The sequence below is a fragment of the Fusarium poae genome, chromosome 2, assembly GCF_019609905.1.
Source record: "Fusarium poae strain DAOMC 252244 chromosome 2, whole genome shotgun sequence".
Lineage (NCBI taxonomy): Eukaryota > Fungi > Ascomycota > Sordariomycetes > Hypocreales > Nectriaceae > Fusarium > Fusarium poae.
Genome location: NC_058400.1, coordinates 860,599 through 885,284, shown reverse-complemented (window position 1 = coordinate 885,284; position 24,686 = coordinate 860,599). Strand labels below are relative to the sequence as shown.

The 24,686-nt window shown below is 47.3% G+C and overlaps 9 protein-coding genes across 9 annotated transcripts; 6 read left to right on the top strand and 3 right to left on the bottom strand.

Annotated features, from left to right (window-relative positions):
• Positions 1–1,640: 1,640 nt before the first annotated feature.
• FPOAC1_004212 (uncharacterized protein) lies at positions 1,641–3,127 on the top strand (the record flags this gene model as incomplete). Its single annotated transcript, XM_044848766.1, has 3 exons — positions 1,641–1,842; positions 1,896–2,293; positions 2,345–3,127. The coding sequence occupies 3 exons, from the start codon at positions 1,641–1,643 to the stop codon at positions 3,125–3,127; spliced, it is 1,383 nt and encodes a 460-aa protein (XP_044707476.1).
• Positions 3,128–3,505: 378 nt separating this feature from the next.
• Positions 3,506–3,916, top strand: FPOAC1_004211 (uncharacterized protein; the record flags this gene model as incomplete). Its single annotated transcript, XM_044848765.1, has 2 exons — positions 3,506–3,637; positions 3,689–3,916. 2 exons carry the CDS (start codon positions 3,506–3,508, stop codon positions 3,914–3,916), a joined length of 360 nt encoding a protein of 119 aa, XP_044707475.1.
• Positions 3,917–4,357: 441 nt separating this feature from the next.
• Positions 4,358–5,620, bottom strand: FPOAC1_004210 (uncharacterized protein; the record flags this gene model as incomplete). The annotated part of the gene is made up of 2 exons (XM_044848764.1): positions 4,358–5,303; positions 5,361–5,620. 2 exons carry the CDS (start codon positions 5,618–5,620, stop codon positions 4,358–4,360), a joined length of 1,206 nt encoding a protein of 401 aa, XP_044707474.1.
• Positions 5,621–6,845: 1,225 nt separating this feature from the next.
• Positions 6,846–8,584, top strand: FPOAC1_004209 (uncharacterized protein; the record flags this gene model as incomplete). Its single annotated transcript, XM_044848763.1, has 2 exons — positions 6,846–6,971; positions 7,103–8,584. The coding sequence occupies 2 exons, from the start codon at positions 6,846–6,848 to the stop codon at positions 8,582–8,584; spliced, it is 1,608 nt and encodes a 535-aa protein (XP_044707473.1).
• An 871-nt stretch (positions 8,585–9,455) lies between these two features.
• FPOAC1_004208 (uncharacterized protein) lies at positions 9,456–11,390 on the top strand (the record flags this gene model as incomplete). The annotated part of the gene is made up of 4 exons (XM_044848762.1): positions 9,456–9,722; positions 9,777–10,558; positions 10,608–11,085; positions 11,157–11,390. The coding sequence occupies 4 exons, from the start codon at positions 9,456–9,458 to the stop codon at positions 11,388–11,390; spliced, it is 1,761 nt and encodes a 586-aa protein (XP_044707472.1).
• A 1,105-nt stretch (positions 11,391–12,495) lies between these two features.
• Positions 12,496–16,523, top strand: FPOAC1_004207 (uncharacterized protein; the record flags this gene model as incomplete). Its single annotated transcript, XM_044848761.1, has 6 exons — positions 12,496–12,742; positions 12,870–12,922; positions 12,991–13,419; positions 13,492–13,714; positions 13,785–14,203; positions 14,268–16,523. 6 exons carry the CDS (start codon positions 12,496–12,498, stop codon positions 16,521–16,523), a joined length of 3,627 nt encoding a protein of 1,208 aa, XP_044707471.1.
• An 859-nt stretch (positions 16,524–17,382) lies between these two features.
• On the top strand, positions 17,383–18,945 carry FPOAC1_004206 (uncharacterized protein; the record flags this gene model as incomplete). The annotated part of the gene is made up of 3 exons (XM_044848760.1): positions 17,383–18,061; positions 18,142–18,527; positions 18,604–18,945. 3 exons carry the CDS (start codon positions 17,383–17,385, stop codon positions 18,943–18,945), a joined length of 1,407 nt encoding a protein of 468 aa, XP_044707470.1.
• Positions 18,946–19,935: 990 nt separating this feature from the next.
• FPOAC1_004205 (uncharacterized protein) lies at positions 19,936–21,786 on the bottom strand (the record flags this gene model as incomplete). The annotated part of the gene is made up of 6 exons (XM_044848759.1): positions 19,936–20,101; positions 20,169–20,596; positions 20,652–20,914; positions 20,981–21,343; positions 21,403–21,489; positions 21,543–21,786. 6 exons carry the CDS (start codon positions 21,784–21,786, stop codon positions 19,936–19,938), a joined length of 1,551 nt encoding a protein of 516 aa, XP_044707469.1.
• A 961-nt stretch (positions 21,787–22,747) lies between these two features.
• On the bottom strand, positions 22,748–24,538 carry FPOAC1_004204 (uncharacterized protein; the record flags this gene model as incomplete). The annotated part of the gene is made up of 6 exons (XM_044848758.1): positions 22,748–23,157; positions 23,215–23,784; positions 23,841–23,906; positions 23,964–24,066; positions 24,126–24,245; positions 24,308–24,538. 6 exons carry the CDS (start codon positions 24,536–24,538, stop codon positions 22,748–22,750), a joined length of 1,500 nt encoding a protein of 499 aa, XP_044707468.1.
• Between the last annotated feature and the right edge of the window lie 148 nt (positions 24,539–24,686).

Here is a 24,686-nt window from a genome sequence, read left to right as displayed (position 1 = left end):
AGTACATGTTTATTTATTAAAAGATGGAGTATATAAGATAATCTGTCTAAGCAACTATGGTTAAGAGAGGCAACCCATTCACTAATAAACAGAGCATTGGTGACTATTATTGTTTCTCATTCATGTCTGCGAAGTGGCTGAGACACGCTTTGCGAAATCATAACAGCCACAGCATGGATCTCGAGTCACGAATGATATCTGCCTTGTTCGAGCACGCACGATACGCGTCGGCACATCCGGTCGCTAGTTGAACTAGGGAACCGCCAAGTCCGAAGAAATTCACAGTGAACCATGCACTCATTATCTCGCAGCAATGTCTTGACTGGATGGGCAGCTGGTGTGTACTGAATGTCACCGCAATTCCCAGTGACATCTGCTAGGATCATGTCAAGCAAGGCTGACTTTTCGTCCGAAAGAAATCGGGATACTCAGTCTGTCGATTCATCTGCCGAAGGCTCATTATTCTACGCTCCTAGAGGGCTGAGTTATGGAAGGATGCAGCACTAACAAAAAGCCCCAGGACCATCTGTAACACTGCCGGGACCTTCCCTGTCCCCGTTCTGGTCTAGCTTGGAGCTGGGGCTCTTTGTTTTGGTAGATCAGGGGAAGAGTCAATTCTGATAGGTGACATTACGGTTATGCATCCAATCACTATGAGCCGCTAATCCCACTCAAATGATTGAGATGTAAGCTTAAATTAGATTATTTCATGCGAATGATACCCCGTGGGCTGACAACCGTCCCTCTCCTGACTTGTTATCGATGGATTAGTTCGAGGTCATGTCATGCTACTCAGTACTTCTTAGGAATGCCCCATCTTGGCTGCTTTTTTAATCCCTCTCAAGCTGTTAAGTTATGCTTGAGTAGTTTGGGTTTGGGCTTTGGGCTTCACTGCAATTTTAACCTCCCCCGAGAGCCTTGTGCAATGGTGACCGCATTGACTAAAGCCACAATGCTGGGACAACTTATGGGTGTGGCTGTGTGTAGACTTCGCTAGCTTCAAATTGTTTCAACGGCTTTCAGCCCTTTTGGAGAAACTTTCAATGCAACAGATGTACAGAGTCTTGACCAAAATCTCAAAAGCACAAGGTGAAGCCAATGTGACTATCTTTTTTGCAACATAGTCATGAACCTTTGTATTTCTCACTTAAAATAACATCTCAGCTCTTTCATAACTAGAAGGTGCCTTATCGTAGGATCAGCATTAATCTCAAGAAGCTCTCGCGTATCCGCCTCAACGGCAACCTCATCATGTAGTGTAACATTAAGCTCATATAACCCCACAAAATCCTTCCAACCCAACACTTCCCGATCAAGACTTGCTCGTCGATCATAGCCCTGGGAAACATCATCCAACGCGAATATTCCTTATCTAGACGCTTATCTAAACCATCGAGGCACTGATCGCAACATGGACCAACATACTGCCCTTGCTTGTAGGATTCACTAAGGCTGAAAGTCTAAATTAGCATGTTACAGACAGTCATCCTGAATTTCTGTAGCAATGCCATGACCTTGGAACCTGATATAAAGCTGTGGTGTAGCCACCGATAATTACCATCACCACTCACTCACTCATTCGCTCATTCATTCATTCATTCATTCATTGACTTACTCATTCACTCATTTGAAACTACACCATGAAGTCTTCTACTGCTTTCTTAGCCCTCGCGGCAACTGCCAACGCCGCGCGCATCGCCAAGCGCGAATACCCATGGGATACCAAAGAGAGTCTCTGTAACGACAAAGCATGGCTTCTCGAAACTGCGGAGGGTGCTTCTCAGGTCTGGGAGGAGACTGGTGCTGGCGATGAACTCGACATTCAAATCATGGGACAATGGGGTAGGTTTCTTCCTTCACTTTTGTACTATAGACAACTCAACTGACATTGACAGAACATGAGGTCAACTGGCTCTTCAACCTGGAGCACGCAATCAACAATGGAAGTGGGAACCTCGGCATGTCTGGCTGTGGTCTTATTGATAGCGATTGCTTGCCCCAGGGTGCGCCAGACTGCGAGGAACACTTTGACAAGTTCGGTACGACTGGTGACCCCTTGAAGGATCCTATCGGCAGAACGTCATACTGGATCTTTCAAGCTATCAAGGGTATGCATAGCAAGTTCCAGATGCTTCACGGCGAACTGGTTAAGCAGACTCTTATCACCAGCCTTCAGATCGGCGAGATGGTCAAAGACTTTGGAGGTAACGAGGATAAGACTGAAGATGTCTTGAAGTGGCTCTCTGCTGCTGTTGGATTAGGAAGCACCATTGGTGGTCTCGTCCCTGGAGCTGTAAGTAACGAGTTATCTCGAATTGACATGGAAATATACTAACTTTAACAGGGAGAGGGCATTTCTACCGGTTTCGACATTATGGGCGGTGTATTCGACATCATCGCCGAAGAGACAAAACCGGAGGAGATTGACCAAGCCACCATCTCATCTGCCCTGGGTGACATCTTTCAGGCCACATCTGATAAGCTCAAGAAGACCATGAGACTGGCTACAGGAACACTCCTGCCAGGCGAGTCCCCAGACCTCTTCAACACCCTTCCTGCCTCCAGCAAGTACGGCCCCTGGATCCACTCGCCTATTACCAAGTTCTTCAACGGTGGCTGGTTCCTCCTCAGCGACAGAAGTCAACCCGTCCAGAATCTCATCAACGCCATATCCGGAAACATCAAGCCCAAGATTGCCAACAACGTCATGAAGGCTGCCAACCTCCGCCTCGTCGCCGACAAGCGTATCGGAAGCCAGGAAGACTGCGGTTATGCTACCGGTCGTCAATGGATGAACTTGAGGGATAGTGAGAGCTACTGCTTCTACATCGCTAGACTTGATGAGCACGGTGTTTACGGTGAAAAGTACGATGAGGCACCCGAAGATATCTACGCCAACATGGCCAAGTACGGCCTTGGTAACAGAGATCCTTACTACCGTGCCATTCTTGACTGTGCTACCAGCGGAGCGGAGGGTCTTGACTTGGACAAGTTGGGTTTCAACAACATCCCTGTTTGCTTCTTTGACTTGCCTGCTTACTGGCTGGAGCGCAATGATGGTCCTGAGTGTACTTCCAACTTTGTCAACAAGGCCTGCAACCCCACCAAGTCCAGCCCTATTGCTTAAAATGTTATTCATTAGTCTTCCGATCTGTACATAGCTATTTAATACTTCTATCTCGAATATAATTCTTTTTGACCCAGGATTCAGATCGCGCACCAAGAGCACATCGTTTAACAATTCGTCTATTGAAAGGTTGGCAATTGTATGTAAAGTCTTTACTACTAGTGAACTGATGGTAAACGTAAGTGACCTAGCATGTCCAAGGTCATGGTAGGCATCTGTTCACGGACAATGTTTCGAGATTTTGACAAGAGTCAGCCTAGTGAGGCTGAGACAACACGTGAAGTGTTTCAACACTAAAATATCACTCTACAACAACATCTCAACCTGCCTTCATTAAACATCGATTACTGAACCACAAAGCCTTAATCAGCCGAACAAATGGACACTCCGAATAAATCTAGTCAGAAGACAAGCGGCGCCTCCGTTGCCAGGGACTTTAACAATGTCTTGAACTCAACACCAGCCTTTGAAGCCATGCGCTTCACAGCCAACTACGCACGAATCGCAAAGGTCAATCACTCAAACACCTTTCCTCATGATCCTTTCTTACAACTAGAATAGGCCGAGCTTCAAAGCTGTGATTATGAAGACCTCATGGTCGCCGTAAAAGAGGCGGGAAAACTTTTGCCAGAAGCCTTTAATCCTGCTACAGATGAATGGCCAGCTGATGCGGAAGCGATCAACGAAAATATGGAAAACAAATTGAAAGATTGTGATAAATTGGCTGGAGGGTTCAGGAAGTTTGTTGAGAATGCTCACGCAGCTGTGATGGCGGGTGCAAAACGTTGATAGTGGGAGGAGTTCATCACAGATGTTTGTTGTGTTGTTAGTTTTTGTTCATGATCATATCAAGACATCTATTACTATGAAGCCTATGTAATGATATCGGAGAATCTAGCATTTCAAGTCCCAAAGTCCAAGAGTAAATAACAAAATAAGTCTGATCTAAGTAACATAAAGTGACCTAATCACTTTTCCATTTAGCTTGCTATCGACAGATGTTTGTAATATTCCAAGGCCCACCTCAAATGTATCTAGGTATGGGCCACTTCATCCTCACAATAGATGCTCAAAGAATGAGACAGGTTGATCGGCAGAGACAAGTGCAGGGAAGAGAAGATCCATTGATGACAACCGTACTGTGCTCTTAGATTATCTAAATGAAAATGCTGAAATCTAGACTAAACTATAGGAAATCCACCACCATCTTATCTAGACTCGCTTGGAATCTTACAAAGCGGCCAAATTCTTTGGTATCAACAACTCTCGTGTCTTTCTAACCCGAGCACCATCCTCCTTACTCTTGAAATAACGACCCGTCTTGTAGCTCCAGAGCAGACTGCCAAGAGCATGGTTCTTCTCGACCTCGAGAAAGCCAAGCAGTGCGCGGTCAGCCTCCTCGCCGAAGCAAGGCATCTTTGATAGTGCTCTGTAATAACGTCTGTAGCAGTTGTTGATCAAGAGTCCGACTTCGGTTATGGCTTGCTGGGTTGTCAATCCCTTGGCCTTGAGTAGACGGACCATGTTGTGGTCTACTCCAAGGCGAAGGTCCTTCTCGTAGGAGAGGATATCGTTGACTAATAGGATCTGGTCGCTGATGATGACCATGATTTCGAATACAGAAGGATGGTCTGCTACCTCCTCGGGCAAGTCAATACCGTAGGCCCATTCATTGTTAACAAGAGCAGGATAGGCGCCGAGTGAGCCTCGACGCATGGCCATGTATTCCTCGGGATGACGTGTGTATTGTCGACCCTCAACGTTTGTTCGAACCTGGTCGACCAGTCCCTCCCAATAGAGTTCATGTGCCCACTTCCATCGCTTGTAGAAGCGCTCTGAAGTTGGCTTTCCAACGAACATACCCTCTGGGCTTTGCTTGATGCGATCGCACAATGTCTGGAATACATAGCGAATGGGGTGCTCTGAGTCGACGGTGTACCGTGGAGCAGTACCCTCCATGATCTCACGCGTCCTGGCAATCTCATTTATGGCGCCCTCCAAGTCATTGGATAAGTGGCCCTCATCGAACTGGTCGTCGAAAAGAAAGGCCCATGAGTTCCAATCGGCTGACGTGCGCAAGGCAAAGGCACTGCAGTCAGGGGCCCAGATGTTTGCAAGATATGTAAAGTCAACACGTTTGTTTTTGTTGGTCCAATCAGCATCGGCGTTGATCACGCTTAAGAACCATTATTAGTATCAGGGAATATCTTTTTGTTGTGCAGTGGTAACGTACGAGCATATCCAATCATCAGCGTCTGCTTTGACGCTGGCGTAGTGTGGGTTCTCACGGGCTGGGACCGACATGAAGGAGGAGAAGAGGTCAGGAAGTATGAGAACCTCCATCTCATCACGGTCCTTGAACTGGTCATGTTTGGGTTCGTTATAGACACCGTTTCCGTTCTTCATCTTGGGTTTGACTTCATGTATGGTGTCGATATAAATGTCGTCCCCGGTAGTCATCTCGGACTCGGAGCCACTGTCGAACTTAACCATGATGTTATTTTTTAGTGAGGTGTGATTGTTTTATATTGAGTGTAAGAATTTAAGTTAAGTTTATAAGCGTCTCTTAAATACGTTGATATTTGAAAGCATTGTACATTGTAGCATCAACTCTACTCTTTATTGCATTTGAAGCTTGTGTCAGCCACCCAAGAATCATACCCATACAGATCTAGAATAGCTCTGATGTCTGGATTAGGAAACATGCCGCCACCACGGAGATGGGTAGGGCTGTGAAACCGTTTATGTGCTGGCATGTGCAACAAGCCACCGACACGCCCTGGCCGTATATAAGCACGAACTACTCCCATTGAGCCTAGATCCGGTTGCTCACTATTGGTCCTGGACATAACAAATGCCGCACGATGGTAAGAATGAAGACTCCGGTAAGCTGACGTGAGGTGAACGGGAAATCTGTTCCGTTCTGCAGGGTCCGATCAGATCCAGTCAGACCCTGACAAAGCACTACGAAACTCTATAGTCGTATACCTAGCCTCAGATGCGATAGGCAGCCAAATGATGGTGAAGAAGGATGCCGAGAGTAATGTACTTGTGGCCTAGTGCTTACTGAGGTACAAGATGGAGATAGGGGATTTAATTCGGGTGGGCCCGCTAGCCCTAGGAACTTAGGTAGACTAGCTAACTAGTTCCCCTTAAGGCAATCTATTTCCGGATTCCGAAGGATCATGATGGAAATTGGAAGGTGATGATAATCTACAAGTACAGCCCCCCAAGGCCTAGAATGCAGATCCTGGGATGAAACAGATAAGCCAATGGAATTAGCTGAATTTACTCTTCAGCCTAGTATCGTCCCTTTCTTTAATTGGCTGTGTTAAGTTCCGCTGCGGCAAAGGCTTGTACTTATGGTGAACCCTTGTGGGCTGTACGAGACACTTAGTGCTGTTAAACGGCGTATGCTGTACTGAGACTTTATTATTCATGATCCTTCAGAAGTTGCAAGCTAGACTAGTCAGCCAGTCTTCTGCCTCGCTATTGTAAGCTCGGCTAAACGTCCAGGGGCGAGAGAGCATGGGGAAGGTAGTACAAAAATAAAAATTCCCAAAAGGCGGACATGACACTTCGCTACCCATCCTTCGGTATATAATTGTAAACCCGACCTGGCTGGACTCCTTTGGCTGTCAAAACTACTGATTCTGTTTGTTTGCTATATTCTCGTGCTACTTCTGGATTATCCAGGAAATCGGAACTGCAGATCACTATGTTTAGTACACTGCGGCAAACGTCTGGAGATGGAGACCGTCTCCTCAGCGTGGAGATTGCCCCGCCCTTTGACAAGGACAGGATGTCAATGCGGACCGCCTGTGAGAGATGCCGTTTACAGAAGGTAGGTAGTATCGCGACCATTCATCACATTGTTCAGTCTTTCTCGATAAACCGTAGAGACCATTCTTTCCCTTCCAATTCTCATTTTCACTTGATAACTATGAAACTCATTGACATTTGCGTTCCCTTTAGTCCAAGTGTGTTAGTGGCGAGAATGGCTGTATGCTATGCGTTGCAAAGAACCAAAAATGCGAGTACTTGGTTGTCTCAAGGCCTCGACGGCGCAGGCCAAGCGGCGCTGGTGGTGGTTCAAAATCACGCAACGACAACGAGGATGAGGATGGCGACAGCAACACAGTCGCCAGCAAGCAGTCAAATCAGGCAAGAATGCACAAGCGCTGGTCTAGAATGCAGACAATACGACAATCATCGCCATTATCAACACAACCATCATCACCTAAGGAGCAACTGAGAGCCACAACAGTCTCAAAGCCATCGCTTCAGGATAGCAACAACAACACAACAGGGCCAGATATGAGCTTAGAAGATGCACAGCAACTAATTTTCAACGATGCACTCTTCCCAGACCCTCTTGGATCAATTCCAGCAGTCTTTCCACAATTTGAGCCCGCAGCCGCCAGGGACTTCTTTAACAGTATGCCTATACCTGCTGAAAAGATTCACGCAGGCCGCGGTATTACTGCCGAAGCGTTGACTGCTCGAGGAGACAGCAGTAAGCAGAACAATCACACATCTGTTTACTCGTCGTCGTCAGCAGATAGCATTTTCGAATTTGGAGTTGATCAGATGGACTTTCTGATGGATGAGTCACGCATCACTGCAGCAATGGCCCCCCACAGTGCCCGAGACAGGAACAAGGTGACAACTGAGGCTCGGCCTACTACAACTCATTCCTCAACACCGTCAGACTCGGAGCCCGTTTTCAACCCCACGTCCATCCCAGCAACGTCATCTTGTGGCTGCATGATGACAGCTGTTACCATATACGAGGCTTTGCAGGTTCAGCTCGTTTGGGGAGATCCAATCGCTGGCCCATCAACGACATCAAGTCCCAAGTCTTCGTCAGCGGGATCCTCATACTCTTCTGGACCATCATGGTCAGATTCAGCGTCAGGGTCAGCATACAGTTCACCAACGTCCCTTATCACGCAACAAACAATTCTCAAACGCCAAAAGACGGTACTTCTCCGTTGCGACTCACTTACCCGATGCGGCACCTGCTGGTCTCGCCCAGACTTTGTTATGCTGATCATTACCATATGCGATCGCATTCTGACAAGTCTGGAAGCTGTCGAGCGCTTCGTCTGCACCAAAAACGACGATGACATGAATACAGTCAGCTGTAACGGGAATGCGGCTGCCGTTGATATTCAGGCCACTTTGACATCATCATCGCGCTCGGATCAATCCTTGTCTGCCTCGTCCAACGGGCTGCAGAGTGGGGTGGGTGCGTGGCAGATCGACGACGAGGATGAGCAGGAACTTGTTATTAGCTTGATCAAATCCCGCGTCGCAAGGCTCGGCAATCTGATCAATATAGCGGAGGGAACAATAAGCGCAAACGGGTGGCCTTGGCATGAGAGGCTGGTTCAGGCTCTGCGGAAGAGGTCTAACAAATTGGCCATCTCCCTGTCATTTCGCGGCTTTCCTTGAGATATCATTTCGCTACAATGTGGGTTATACGGAGTTTACGGACTGGATAGAAGGACCACCACTGGATGAAAGAAATAAAAGAAAGATATTTAGTAAAACACACACGAATAGAATATTAAAAGCCTTATCCTGCGCAGAGATGATATTATATTATAGCCACACGAGTGAGTGAAACTATCTTCAACAGTAAAGTTTCAATAAGATCTACGGTTATACCCTCCGCGACCATTCCCCGAGTCAACTCCCCGAGTCCGGTCACTGTACGTACCCATCAGGGCTTCTTACATGCATAGCATGGTACTGAATGACCTTCGGCGCCTGCCTTGAGTAGGGATTCTGCAATAAGACGGAATACAACCTCGTAGTTTTCGGGAATCAGATGTGCATGCTTGCTGACAAGTAGTTGGGCTGACACCTCATTGTGGTGGACACTTACCACTTTGGGATGACTTCCGCATCGCTACTTTGACCCCGCCGTGTCTTATCCATATTGACGCTCCGGGTATACCTCCGCGCCAGTGGTAGGACAGCTTACAGCTAGAAGTAGCATAAGCATAGTACAGGCTGACGAGGCTGAGACGTAGCACTGCTTTGAGTATGTCCGTATTTATCAGCGCTTCACGAGAGATTGATCGATCTAGTTGTATCTCGATATAAGGTGCAAGTACAAACACTCGGGTTCGACTTGGGTAACTCCAGTTCCTGCTAGTCTAGTAATTAGACTTGACTGTACTACAAAAAGATCGTTTTTGGACGATCCGAAGCTATTCTACAAAAGCCTCAGAGGGATTGACTCTGGTTGATTACTTCTGAAGGTGCAACTTAATTCCCTTCTGCTGTCACTGAGACAAGTCTCATTCTTCACTTCATCATGGCCTTTCCTATCTTGATCATCAGCGCCATCGGCGTATCCTTTGTTTTTCTGCTGCGTTGGCTCGCGACATACGCGCGCACAGTCCTCAAGGTCCGCCGTAATGGCCACCCCGCGATCCATAGCGGTATCATGCTCTTCGAGTCCGTTGTGCGCTCATGGTATCCTCGCATTCCAGTCTTGGTACCCATGGAAAAGCTTACTCTGAAGGATCCCTTCAAGAAATTCGCTGATGCGCGAAGCGATATGATTGTGATTACCGAGGCCGTGAGTAACCCTTGACTTCTCATAGAAAGAACATGTACTGAATTATATTACCAGACATCACCTAATGGCATTGCCTACCTCTTTGGATCACCAAAGATCTTTCGTGAAATTGGTCGCAATGGTGACATCTTCCTCAAACCTCTTGAGAAGATTCGCTATCGCATGCTCAACACTTTTGGACTGCAACTTGCCTCGGCACAGAATGGTGCTCAGCATGAGAGGCACAAACGTGTTGTCAAAGCAGTGTTTAACAACGAACTCATGGAAAATGGGTGGTACAACATGCGCAACATGTGGCGCACTTTGCTCCGTGAAGAGGGCATCTATCCAGTGGCTGCCAACTCAGAGACTGCACCCATCGTACGAGATATGAAGTCAACCATGCTCAAGGTCACACTCGGTGCCATTGGTGCTTCCTGGTTCGACATTGATATCCCCTGGGACCCAGCCAAGGAGACACAGCGCCAAAATAATGAGTTGATGCCATTTGCCGAGACACTGAAAGTGGTATGGGACTCACCATTTGTGCAGACTGTGCTACCACTCTGGTTCTTGGAATGGAGTCCCTCGTCGTACTTGCGTCGTGCTGGCTGGGCGCAGCGATCTCTTGTCGCACATATTAAGAATGCCCAGGCTGAGACAAGGCGAAGAATCGAAGAAAGGAAAGATACAACTGAGGTTGAAGGCCGCACAAGAAAGTACAGAAACCTCATCGATGCGCTTGTTGATTCACAAAACGACGTGGAAAAGGCCGAGAGGCTCGAGAAGGGATATTTAGCGCCCAATGTCGGTCTATCAGACAAAGAGGTCCAGGGCAACATTTTCTCCTTCATGGTGTAAGTTCACAAGGCTCTCGATATGTATCATGTAACTAACACAATTCAGAACTGGTCATGAAACATCCTCGCACACACTGACTTGGGTATTATCACTGCTCGCCAAGAACACTGACTGGCAAGAAAAGCTCTATGAAGAGGTCAGCAAGGTGAACACTATTCTCTTGGATGAGGCTTCAGGTCTGGACGGCGCGAAACCACTGAAGTATCTCGCCTATGAGGAAATGTCAAATCTCCCTCTGATCCTTGCTGCTACTGTCGAGACCCTTCGTATGCGCGATTTAGCTATGCAGATGACACGTGTGGCCTCACGTAACACTACACTCAGCTACACAACCTGGGATGGCGAGAACCCAGCTGAGGCCAAGGTGCAACACCACACTATCTCCATTCCTGCGGGCACACGCGTGCACCTCGACACAGCGGCATTTGGAGTCAATCCTTTCAAGTGGGAGAACCCAGCAACATACAACCCGGCACGTCATATTCGTGAGACTGAAGATGCGAATGGTAACAAAAAGGTGGCCGTAAGTCTATCTCACTCCCTGCTTAGAGGAAAAAGACAGTTTTGGATCAGGTACTGACATTATCTGTGCAGGTTTCCTACGAGGACTTCATCGGCTACTCATCTGGTTCACGTCAGTGTATTGGTAAGCGTTTTGCTGAGGTGACAATGGTGTGCTTCCTAGCACACACGATTCTCAACTACCGGTGGGAGGTTGTGGCTGAGCCGGGTGAGACCCAAGAGCAGGCTAAGATTAGGGCATCTACTGGTTCGGAACAGTTCATGTTGACGCCACCGGCTTACGATCTGCGCTTTATCAGACGCTAAGAAATGGGCTTGGACTGGTACCTTTTTATTAGCAATCATCGTTCACTGCATGTTGAGTCATTCGGTTTTATTTAGATCTGCATAGATAGATCTTTGAGGGTTAGATTCTCAAATATGATGACAAGTTTGGTATAAATTGAAAGACATGACAATAGACAAAGAACTTTAGTGGATTCAGAGTTGCCTTTCTCGTCTCACCCGAATGTAAGATAAATGTAGTAGAGTGGTCAATAGTACTGTTTTCTTGTCGAGTTTGCAAAGGGAACAGAAAATCACATAAGGCACTGCTATAACGTCTCATGTTGTACTTAGGCGAGCAATCTGAATCAAATTGTACAGTAAAGTATCTGGTGGTTTGTGGAATGACCAAATGGCACGGGGACAAGTCAAGTCCCTTTTTACATTTCGTAACTGGGGATTTGTCCTTACCCTAGTACCGTGTCTCTTTCATTCTTTTTTGTTTTGTCTTTACCTGACTCAAATCGTGAATTGGTCAACTTCCTGATCCAGTTTATTACAAGTTCAGGGTAATCCGCAACCATTACTCGGGGAGTCGGACAGCTTGATACCCCCTGTAGGTATGTGTGGGGGCATCCTGAACGGTCCCTTAATATGTATTAATGGTGGCTGTGAATCCGGGTATCCCGGTCTTACTGTCAGATGGAACTATGGCTAAAAGGGGAAATCATCCTAGGTGCCCCGGTAGTCCACCCCCGTCAAGGCGACTAACCAACCTAGGCAATGGTCCTGGTCTATCGGGTTGTCAGCAATAAGTAGGTAAACTACTCTTTCGGGACTCTGCCAGTCAGCCTTATTCGGTAGATGTAGTGTTAGTAAGAGATTGGAACGTCCTATATCTCCAAATAGCACCAGTCGTTCATTTACGCAGGATATTGTACACATACATACTTGCTTGGTTTGAATCTCAAATATATTTCTAGCTTTTGAAGTCTCCGGTGTTGCAAGTTTTCGTTTTGTCCAACTTGAGACCTTCTTTCATTGTCATAACTAAGTTTGTCACTGTTCTTTGCCGTACTAGTTCATACACTTTGACTCCACCTCAACTGTAGTCCGATCTTACTCGTGCTCATACTAGTAGGTAGATATGGCTGTCGGCAGAACAAAGCGGGCAACCATCGGCAACAGATTGATCCCCCAAATTCTGGACGATCTCGCCTCTGCTGAGCCTGATCGTATCATCTACTCCTGGGCCAAATCCTCAGACCTGTCCCAGGGATTCCGCCATGTATCCGCTCGTGCTTTTACAAGAGCGGTAGACAAGACAGCCTGGCTACTTCAGCGAGAGTTGGGAGAAACCTCAGAGATCCGCTCCGTGGGTTATATTGGGCCTCGTAAGTTGTTTCTAACTAAATACGAAATGTCTGGGGATTGGATTATGATCTCTAGGCACTTGTACTGCCTTTACGACAATTCCAAGCCCCCGTGACAGAGCCGTTTAACTGACGATACGACTTCCAGATGATCTCCGTCAGATCCTATTGACGTATGCCTGTATCAAGGCCAATTACACTGTAAGGTTTCTTCCCCATATTATGTGCGTGACCGAGCTATGCGTGTCTGACCATTCATATTTCTATAGGCCTTGTTCCTCTCTCCGAAGAACAGCATCGAGGGCGCTGTAGCCGTTCTTGATGCCGCAGATTGCAACATCTGGGTTAAACCCGCTGGTGAGAGGCCAACACAGTTGGTAGAGGACTTCTTACAGCAACGTGCCATGCAAGTGATGGAATTGCCTGAGCTGAGCGAGCTTCTTCCTGAAGATGAAAGTTTGATGGAAAATGTCAAGCCATTTCCCTACACAAAGACCTGGGAAGAGGCCATCAACGACACATTTTGCATCCTCCATACTTCGGGCTCAACAGGCCTGTCGAAACCCATCAAGTGGACACACGGGCTGATTGGTACTGTGGACGCTGTCCGGCTGCTGCCTCCTCATGAAGGCATGGAGCCTTGGGCAAAAGGGTGGGATGACGGTGACACGTTGTACTCGACATTTCCAATGAGCCATGTAAGAGACCTTTCCCTACCGTCAACTATGTCTGTATGAAGTAGTCAGTATGATGCTAACTGTGAATTCAAGGGAGCGGGAATCTTGATGGATGTCGTTATAGCGCCATTATTTGGGTTACATTGCGTTCTTGGGCCTCGAGACGTGATACCCAATCTCGAACTCATATCGTCTTTGGCAGACCACATCAAGATCGACATCTGGAGCATGATTCCTTCGCTAACTGATGAGCTTGGCGAAGCACCCGACATCTTGCCAAAGTTGAGTCGGTCTAAATTCATCTGTGCTTCAGGAGGTAAGACATTTGCCCTAAGATATCGATGCTCCCCGCTTCTACCAGTTTGCTAATATATGTGAACTCCCAGGACCCGTGAGCAGTGTCTTGGGCTCTAAAGTGAACGAGTTTGTTCGCGTCTTGAACCTGACCGGCACCTCAGAAGGTCTATTCATCGGCAATCTGTGGGTGGACAGACAAGACTGGCACTGGTTTGCCTTTCACCCCTGGTCAGGCTTTGACTTCAAGATGGTCGAACCTGGTCTTTATGAGCAGTGGATTCACCGCAATGAGCATGCAGAGCTTTTTCAGGGTCTTTTCCAGACCTTCCAGGACGTGGACAGTTTCAACTTTAAGGATCTATATGTTCCACATCCGACGAAGCCGGGATTTTGGGCCTCTCACGGTCGCAGCGATGACGTTGTGGTCCTTTCGAATGGGTACAAGATCTCGCCTCTTGATACAGAGGCTCTTGTCACAACCCACCCAGCTGTTGATGGCTGTGTAATGGTAAGTCCAGAGACCCTCCAGAAACTCACCGAATTGCAATCATACTAATTGAATGGTTTTGCAGATTGGATCAGGCAAGCCACAAGCAGGTCTGCTGATCGAACTGAAGGATCCAACTATCAAAAGAGATGATGATAACGCTGAAGCACTCTTCAACAGCATCTGGGCCGTGATTGAGAGAGCCAACTCGCTATCCCTACATAAGGATCAGTTGCATCGGGACTACATCGCCTTTTCTGAAGCGGACAAGCCATTCATCCGTACTGATAAGCGCACAATTAAGCGTCGCGCTACCATGGCTCTTTACGCTGACTATATTGAGCGTTTCTACCAGTCACGAGGAGAGGATGACAGTGATGATGGAACTACGGCGCTTGGGTTGCTTACCATCGACACAGCATCCTTGGACTCTACCGCTCGTGCGATACGGCATGTACTGGCTTCAATCGTACCCGCTGTCAAAGACGCTGCAGTAGATGATGATCTCTTTACTCTTGGGTTCGACTCGCTGCTTGTGTTCCGCGCTACCAAGACAATCGCAGCAGCTACAGAACTAGGAGGTAAATTCTCACCGAGGAACTTCTATGCTCGTCCTACAATTGAGGCAATCGCAGCAACTGTCGTGCGTTTGGCTGCTGAGCGCAGAGCGATGACGACGAATGGCACTGTTACTGCGTCACCAACCGAGCAGAAGCAGCAAGATCCACAGGAAGCCAAGATCAGTGCACTCGTCAACCAACACAAGACTCGTTTGTCCTCGAAGCTCGGCCCAATGGACCTTTTCGGCGGTAACATGTATGAGGGCATCAATGTCTTTATACCCCTCTGCCCAGACGTCTCGTTTGAGCAAGCGTATAAAGTACTCCAGAAAGGTCTAGCTCGCGCTATGGAGATTGTACCGGATCTTGCGGGTAAGGTTATACCCTGCTCGGAGCATGAGATTGGATACAAGAAGGGAGACCTTCGTCTCAGTCTTCCTCCAGTACCCTCAACAGCCTCGGGAATCACTGCCTCGGAAGAGCCAAGACAATTGCGCTTCAACGACCTCTCATCGGTCCTCCCATCCTACTCTGAGCAAAAAGCCTCTGGCTTCTTGACCTCGGCTTACCCCGACGAGCTTTTGACTACATGTCCCGCCTTTCCCAGTCTGCCCGCGGATGTGTGCAACATTCAGGCGAACTTTATCAAGGGTGGCTGCGTACTAGCGTTCAATGTTCACCATCACGCACTTGATGGCATCGGCATCCTGATCGCACTGAAGGTTTGGGCAGAAAGCTGTCAGTTTATCCAGGGCAATCAGTCTGCAACTTCAGAGTGGCTGCACCCGGAGAGTCTCAATCGTGATATGCTATCTGTATTGTACGAGGTGGAGGGCTTTGCGAAGCCAGCGCATGAGATAGACCCCAAGGTTTGGGGCTTCTTGCCATATGCCGACCCAGCTCTGAAGCGCAAAAATGTGGCCGAAGCCGACGGACATGTCAAGAAGCCTAGGCTTGAGAAGGTAGCTTCATCTCGCAATCTGCCTGAACCACCTAGCCTGCCTCCTTGTGAGCACTGGCCTCCTAAGGCTCGGGCAGATGGTCGCACTCTAAACGTGTCAACCTTTCTTATTTCAGCCGAGAAACTGAAGGAACTGCAGAAGAGTGTCGAGATGATCGAAGCCGCTGATTCAGAGAGTCAAAGCGGATCAGGATCGCTATCACTCCCCGATGTATTGCAAGCATTCTTCTGGAGAGCTGCCGTCCGGGCTCGTCGCCGTCCAGACAACTCCTCCCCTGATGACACTTCCATCATCGAGATGCCTACTGATGTTCGACCATACTTCAGCGCACACCTGCCACCAACATACATGGCCAACAGTGTTATCATGAACCGGCAGCACATGCCCGTCTCGGAACTTTGCTCTTCCGAGACACCTCTTTATAAGATTGCCCAAGTCTGCCGTGAGGCACGTACTCGCATTGATCAAGAACTTGTTCATGATGCCTTTGGCCTACTACATACGATCCAGGACAACAGCCCTGGAAATCACACAACGGCGTTCCTAGGCCAAGGTATTCAAGACGGCCCACACTCGCTTTACAATAACATGATGCTCTTCCAAGCCAAGGATATTGGGGCTTTCGGTGGTAACATCTTTGATGCACCTGATGCAGTGCGGGTCCAGATGGATTGGCTGAACAAAGCTTTCAGAAGTTTGTTCATCTTGCCGATAAGAGAGGATGGAGGAGTCGAGTTGCTGTTGGGAACCTTGCCCGAGGAACTGGAAGCGATGAAGAATGACGAAGAGTTTACACAGTTCGCTGAGTTCCTGGGATAGGGAATGTAGGAGAAACATGGCAGGAACACGTAGATAGGAGTTTTGGTCTTCTTGAGATATTACTCCGTGAACTTTAATGATAGTCCGTTATCTTTGTTATTTTAACTTCTGTTAACATTATCAAATTGCACGAAACTCATTTTTGTGTCTTGTTTGCAACCTTTACACTTAAATCTAGAAGATGCATAAACATGATGGTGCTGTACTGCGCCCTTCACTTCTATCAGCTCAGTCTGGTTGTGGTTGTACCGAAAAAGCGATCATCCAAGACCTTGTGCTACCAACATACACGTGCCTCCACGACAGATTTCATGATTCGTAATGATAGAGACGAGAACCCTCGGATTACTCGTGTAACTTCTCAGCCGAAGGTGTTGACTGAAAGCTCGGTGTAAGTGAAATGCCCAGATCCAGTTCGCTCCAAAGGGAAATACTCCTAGTTCACACGTCAGCCGAGACACTTACCCAACTGGGTAATGATCCTGTGAGATGGTACCGGACCCGTCAGCTGAATGTCATCCTTGCCAAAGTCTCAGCCCCCAAGATCTCACAGCCTCAAAAAGTTTGGGACAATTTCCGGTCGGAGGTGTGTGATTCAGGTACTTGACAACACACAATCACTGGTACATCATCCAGACAATCTCACTTTGTATTACGGCATCATCTATCAAGTGCTCTTGTATCAGTGCTTTCTCAACCTAGTACAAGTACGACCTAGTGACTCACACTTGTCCCCGTGCCCATCAGTATTGACCATCAGAACCCCCTCCGACATCTTGAATCAGGACATCAATACTATCTATCACTATAAACGCCTCACCATAGTCTGGTAGCAGGTAAACTTCAACAAACTTCAACAATGCCTCATCAGATTGTGGATGAACCGGAGACTACACAGGACAATAAGTTCGAACCAAAAGCAACCCAGACTATAAACACCACTGAAGAGTCCAACACAATGGCCCATAATGTCATTATCGTTGACCCAGAATCCTCTGCCAATATGACAGACAACCCATCAAACCAAGCCGATATCTCTGGACCCGACGTCTCTAAGTTGAAGACACCAGATATCGCCACAGCTGGATCAGATGTCTCGTTCGACGACACAATGTCGACAAGATCAAGATCCTCCAGCTCCAGTCTCGGGACCGAGATGACAGGTCCTCCCACAACAGATGAGAAAACAGAAGACTCGACTGAAACCAAAGTCTCTGAGACATCTGAAAGAATTCTGGACGTCATCCTAGAATACTCTCTCAACAAGTTTGACAGCACCGCCGAACTACACAACAAAGGCAGACCCAAATTTCTCGCCATCATCTCGCGTTTTGTCAGTACAAGACAAAAAGTGGTTATGTGTTTGCCAGCATTCCCGTTCAAGTCGGCGAACAAGGTTGAAAAGGTGCTGGGTAACCTTCCCGACAAGGCTGAAGAAGTATCACTCTCCAGACTGAACACCATGTGTGCCACCATCGGCAATTTCTACGAGCCGGGTGCCCAGTTGACTATCATCTCAGATGGCCTCGTTTACAATGGTTCGTTCATCCTCTGCATACCGCATTCAAAGTGAAGTAGAAAACGTCTGGCTCATCACTGACACTTCTTTTTCATCTAGACCTACTAGGCATCACCGACCTCGAGACGTGGCGCTATGGTTCAGCGCTACGAGCCATGGCTGAGCGTAAAGGCTTCTCCAATCTCGCATTCTCCCGTCTTCAGGATTTGGTCGCAGTGAAGAACCTACCCAACGACCTCAATGAACTCACTTACGTTGCCAACGCGACCAACTTCCGCCGTACCCTGTTCAACAAGTACGGCCGAGATGGCGATCTCGACATTGACCACGAAATTGCCACGAATATGGACACGCTTGGGACATACAAAGGGTATTGTCGCTTCCTCAAGTCAGACTTGCAGCACATCTATGGCCCGGCCAAGAGTTCGGCAAAGTACAGGAAGGATGTGAAGTATCTCGCTAAGCAGCTCTTGATCAGAGGATATGTAAGTTAAAAGTTCACTACTTTGTCATTCTGATCCCCCGTCAAGACTATGTAGCTAACAAAATCTCTCAAATCAGGCCTTTGCAGGAGCAGTCAAAGCACGCTTCCCTGAGCATTTGCGTCTGAGTATCCATCAGTCTACAGGAGAGCACAAGATTTCAATCAGCTTGCTCAACACCAAAAGTGGTTTCACGACGCCGTGGCATTGCAGCGTTGCGTTGATGGAAGACGGAGAATGGCTCAGCGGTCTTGCGATCGACTTCAAGGCCGACAGACTCTTGGAACTCGTCGAGGAGGATGGAAGGCCGAGTTACTTCAAGGAGGTCGCTCGTCAGCGACCGTACCTGACGGAGAGCGCGAAGCCACGCGTAGTTGTCAAACAGGAACCACAGGCCCATAGACAAAGGATACGTGCATGATGAGTCTACCTAGTGGTCGGACAGAACAGGTTGTGGTTAAGTTGAAAGCTAGCACAGCCTGATGCGGAGGATGACATTTTTTACGAACTACATAATTCAGGACAATTTTATAGACTTTTGGGAACTTATATAAGAATGAAACAAATAACAATGACCTGCAGACGCAGCCAACCCTCAGGCGACTCCATTTCATGTAACATGCTGACCTCAGGGTGTCAGAAGAATTGGCCGCTAGAAGCATGAGGGATGAAATTAGTAGGTCAGCTTATGATAGCTCTTATGCTCTTTATCTTTGTACCCTAAGCCCCAGTAGGCTGGCTACAGTGGTGAATCGTCACGAAGATTATTCTTGTGATTCAAAAGAGCAGTAAGTACGAGATAATGATGGAGACCCTCAGAAACTTGTGAAACTAGAATATGTGCAAACTAGCGACTCATGGTGAAGAAACCTAGCAGTCTGTAGCCAATCTAAAAGGTTTGGGGGATGTCTCCCAGATCAAATCTCAGAGAAACCCTTGTGTAGCCACAAAGGTACTAGGCCATGGGATACGAGTGATTCACCAGATGAAATGTAGACGTACTTTTCTTGGTTATCACAGGATTGTAAGAGTGAGTCAGCTACCGTTGACGGGGTTAACGACCTCATTGACCCCGTACTTGAATCTTGTACTTGTGCACTGTCAAAGTCAAATTTTGGTAGAAACCTAATGGTACATAGAATGAAACAAGGCTTTCGTCACCATCGCAGCCTTGAGGGGCCGTTTCAAGGATAGTGATGTCTTGATAGCTCGACAATCCGATCATTGCGATTTTCTCGTATTTTGAAGTTAACTCTATTGCATTCATTTAATGTTATATTTTTAATGTTGTATATCATTCTTATGTACATTTCTAACTCCTCGTCTGAGGACTGATGAGAATGGTGGTGACCGCTGCATCGCTCTCTTATCCTGGACACGATAAGTCTAAATCTTGATAATCTCTTGTAAATCAGGAGAGCTTGATTCGAGTCGAAATATGTCCCTTCTTTGTCTGCAATACAACCAAGTCGTGGTCATATGTAAGGTCTTCAATCGTAGTCTCGAACAGTTCCGCTTTAGGAATAATTCGAAACGCCATAAGGGCGGCCATGATATAGACCTCACACAGGGCAAGACTGCGAGACACAATGGTTAGCATGAAAGTAATTTACTAATCACGGGGAAACAATAAAAGGAACTCACCTCTCTCCAACGCAGACTCTTGACCCCTTTGAGAAAGAGATTAGGAATTTCTGCAATGTATAATCAGGCTTGCCGTCGGGCAGAAGCCATCGCTCAGGATCGAAAGCATCAGGGTTGGGAAACAGACGGGTATCCCAGTGGTTAATCATGGCTGTCATGCTGACAGGTGTGCCTCGAGGGATAACATATTGCGTCTTGCCATCTTGACTCTTGTAGTAGAGTTCCTCCTCACGGGCGATACGAGCTGATCGACCTGCCGCGCCAGGCTGATGCCTCAAAGACTCTTGAACGAGGGCCCAGAGGTAGGGTCTCTGCTCGAGCTGTGCCCACTTAAGATTGTTGGGGTCAATGCCTTCAAGGTCTTTCATCAAACGAGCGTAGATCTTCGGTTGGTGGAGCATGTGAAATGTCATAACAGTAAGGATAGCCTGTGTTGAGTTAGAAGGAAAGATACTACTTGTAAGTTGAGGCGAGAGAACTGACGGCAGTGGTTTCTGTTCCAGCAAGAAGAAAGACGAAACCCTCGCCCGAGAGACGAAACATGCTCTTCTCCTCTTCAGGCAAGACATTGGAGTTAAGTATCTCATTGAAAACTCGACCTCCATCGGGATTTGCCAGAGCTGTCTTTATGTAAGCTGGTATTACTATATTCATCTGGTGCATAATCCTCTTGACATCCTCGCCCATATAGTCAGCGAATATGGGGAGGACATCAGCCAGTCGTCTAGCCAGCGCATTGTGGCGCACTGTTCGCCTTCTAGTTAGTACCATTGTATACATAAGAGGATAGAAAGGCTTCTGTGGGAACGTACTCATGTAAGTGGTTTTCAAAAATGATGAAGTCCAAGTTCCAAAGTTTGGCTCCCAGCCCTCCTGCGCGATAAAGCCCATGGGCTCTCCAAACGCGTACTGAGAAAAGACATCGGCGGTGTAGCAATTGAAGGCACCCTTAACTTCAAAAGCCTCTTTTCCTGTCCAGCGTAGCATTTTCTGGATAAAGAGCTCAGCGAACCTAAGAACTTCGTCTTCGAGCTTAAGCACCTGTCCGCGTGAGAAGAAACGAGCATGGGCAGCTCTGCGCTTGCGATGAAGCTCGTGAGGTCCAGCTGTGCCTGTTGCTTTTGAGGCTGGGCCAGCACCTGCAATCTTTAGATGATGCTCCCACTTGTCGCGGACTGGAAGAAAAGATGTGAGCGGAAGAGTCCATTGACAGGTTTCAGTTCGGTAGACTTACTTCGACCTGGCTTTCCAGTGTAGATCTCATCTGCAAAGTACGGATCGCTGCAGTGTAGTTCATCAGGACTAACGCGAACGATGGGACCTAGACAAGTTAGTTAGTATCGCAGATTCTTCCAACATTAGTCAAGTACTTACCATATTTCTCATGCATCTTTTCTATCCTCTTGCCATAACGGCCTTGAAGGATCCAGTCATAGTAGGCTTCATAAACATAAGAGGCAGCGGCAATCTTTGGTCCAGGAAACTTGGAGAGTGGGTGGAGAGGAGAAATATTGTAAAGGGCGAGAGCGACACGATAACCAAGCCAAAGACCAGCAAGACTCAGCAGCGTGGATGGACTTACAAAACGCTTGAGAGCGATTATATTGAAGTCATCCATTGTTGACGATCTCAACAGAATTGATTCAGAATTGACGATATGCCACAAGCTACATCATATTGGCAATGTCAACAGACTCTATATATCGATTGTGTCCCTCCACTGAACTGCCTCCCCCCAAGAATCTACTAAGCACTACCTATCCATAGCTAGCAATATGCGGCAAAGTCCCGAAAGTGGGACTGAGCACTGCCTCTAACTCTGTTTGTGTTCGTGGGATTCTCGGACCGCGCTATAGCGGTGTTTGACCATTTTCGGACAGCGCCGGCCCTGTCCACAGTCCGCTTACTTGTGCACTAAAAAAAGAAGAAGAAAAAGGGCACAGAGACGATCCTGGTAACAATGTGATACGTGGGAATGGCATGCATTGATTGCTAGTTGTTGGTCTGACTGGAGGAGTCATCAATGAGTAGTACGAAAATGAGAATTTTTTATTAATCATGTACTTTTTCTCTTCTTATCAGATATGATAATTGATGAGCGGGTGGGAAATGTGCTCTTTTGAGGATCAACGCTTGTGTCGAGAGTTGGTTTCGTGTGGCAAAAATCTCAAACATCGTTTTCACAATTAGGCTAATGTCATGATTTGCACGCGCGATGGGGAGTTACACAAATCGGTTAAAACTTTGTCCTTATTGGCTTACAACTCTTCTATCATGCTTATTCGACAGGATAGATATGCAGTAAAGTAACACTGCCTCTGCACATACCTCCACTTGTGTTAATCTCGCATTTACGACAATGATAAAGAATGTTCAATTTACGTTTGTATCTCACTCGAATATTGAGGTATCTAACATTGAAACATGGTAGGTATACATTGGAGAACAAGGTAGTCTCGATATGTGATGATGACCTTCACGACGAAGCTACAGGGTATGAATAGAATAGGATTTATTGTTGGAATATTGACGAAAATCCTTCATATTTAAACATTCTTCGTATTTATGATTTCAATAATCTAGGATCTTCGCTTAACCTCCAATTTCACCCCCGGATCAGCAAACAATTCAAAGCCAAATGGCATCAGTTTTGGTGTGTAACCCTCAGCTAATCGCACATCATAGTCGAGCAAAATGGTAGCAATTGCCGTCTTAACCTCTGCGACAGCAAAGAATCGTCCTGGGCAAATAGGTTTACCAATACCAAACACGAAATGATCCTCGCTCGTAGAAGTGGCAGAACTAGCGTATGTCCACTTGCCACCCTGCGAACGAAGTTTTACATATCGGTACGCATCGAAGCTGTCTGGGTTGTCATATACCTCAGGGCTACGGAGACGTGACATGTAGATGGATAGAGCAGTGCCTTTGGGTAGGTACTGGCCGTTGGGTAGTGTGACTGGCGAGAGGACCTCACGGTCGAGATTGACTATGCTCTGTTAGCGTCTTGGTGTGTAATGCTGCATATAGCGTGTTTTCGACTTACCAATGACAGCGGAGTTCATTCTCTGTGTCTCCTTGATGACACTATCAAGCAAGCGCATATTCGTCAACGCAGCAGGAGACCATCCATGCTCGTGAACAACAGCTTCAATCTCCTCTCGAAGTGGAGCAATCAGATCGTGAGCGCAGATCTCAATGATAGTTTGCTTCAACAACTCCGAGGTAGTCACCACAGCAGCCATAGACATTCCAAGCTGAGCCGCGACAGGATCATAGCTCTTACCAGCCGCAATGTCGTTAAACCAAGTTATAGAATCGTCATGTTCTTTGCCATCAGCAGCTCTCTTCGCGATGTTCTTTTCCAACACGTCGCGCGCGCGCTTGACTTCTGCTCTGCAATTTCTGCAAGCCGGAAGGACCCATTGTACAAGGGGTCTCAAGAATCGTGGCCACATTCGCAATGCGCGAGCAGCAAGGAATACAGTCATGCCGTAATTGGTACTGACTTGTTGCCATGTCTTGTCGCGGGATAGCTCCTCGCCCACGAAGACGGACGCGGACATACGGCTGATAAGGCTGAGACCATCCTTGGCCCAGTCGACTGCTTTCCACACTGCGCTGGCTGTCAGTTCATGCTCACAGTATACAAGCTACATGATCGATACGTACTGTCACGGTCTTCGGGCCAAACTGCCAGGATATCCTTCTGCACATTGTTGTGAAGCTTGCTAACATCTAAAAAGCCTCGAGTCAGTGTGATTGAATCAACGGTGATGGTAATGCTGGACTTACGAGGATTTTGAACAAGCTTCTTCTTGATAACGTTGGCCAAAAGCTTGTTTGGGTCTGATATGGCTGCCGTGCCATTAAACCCAGCATAACCTGCAAAGAAATCCTAGACATGGACATATCAGTAAACGTCCCACAGAACGACTGGAAGGCAAGAATCAATACCTTGCGCACTAGAGGTTGGTGATCAAGCTGGGGACCATGACGCCTAATCCATTCAAAATGGTCGGCAGGGAGAATTATTCTGTCTCCCACCAACGTTATCATGCGAAAAGGGTTTTTGAACTGATTATTGTTAGTATCTCTTTGTTTTAAAAAGACGATGGAGAAGGAAAGCATTGTCGTACCTTGGCAAAGCCTTCTTTAATGAGGCCATCAGCATTAGTGACAAAGGCTATCTGAGCCTTGATCGAGAGCCAATCATAAGGATATTTGTTGATGACTGGGATTTTGTCTCTCGGTGAGAGTAGTACTAGACATGATAGAACGAAAATGACGGCGCCGGCAGCAACAAGTCCAGCTCCTTCAGGCGTATACTCTCCCACACCTAGTGAGGTGATGTTTTTGCTGAAATCCATTGTCTGTCGTGAAACTGTCTTAGCAAGTTGACACAAAGATGAAATATCCTCGTGTAAGGGATATTTATATTGCTTACCTTTTACAAACATGCAGTAAGTAGCTGCCGTACAACCTCAAACAATCCGTATGAGTAGTATCACAAATATC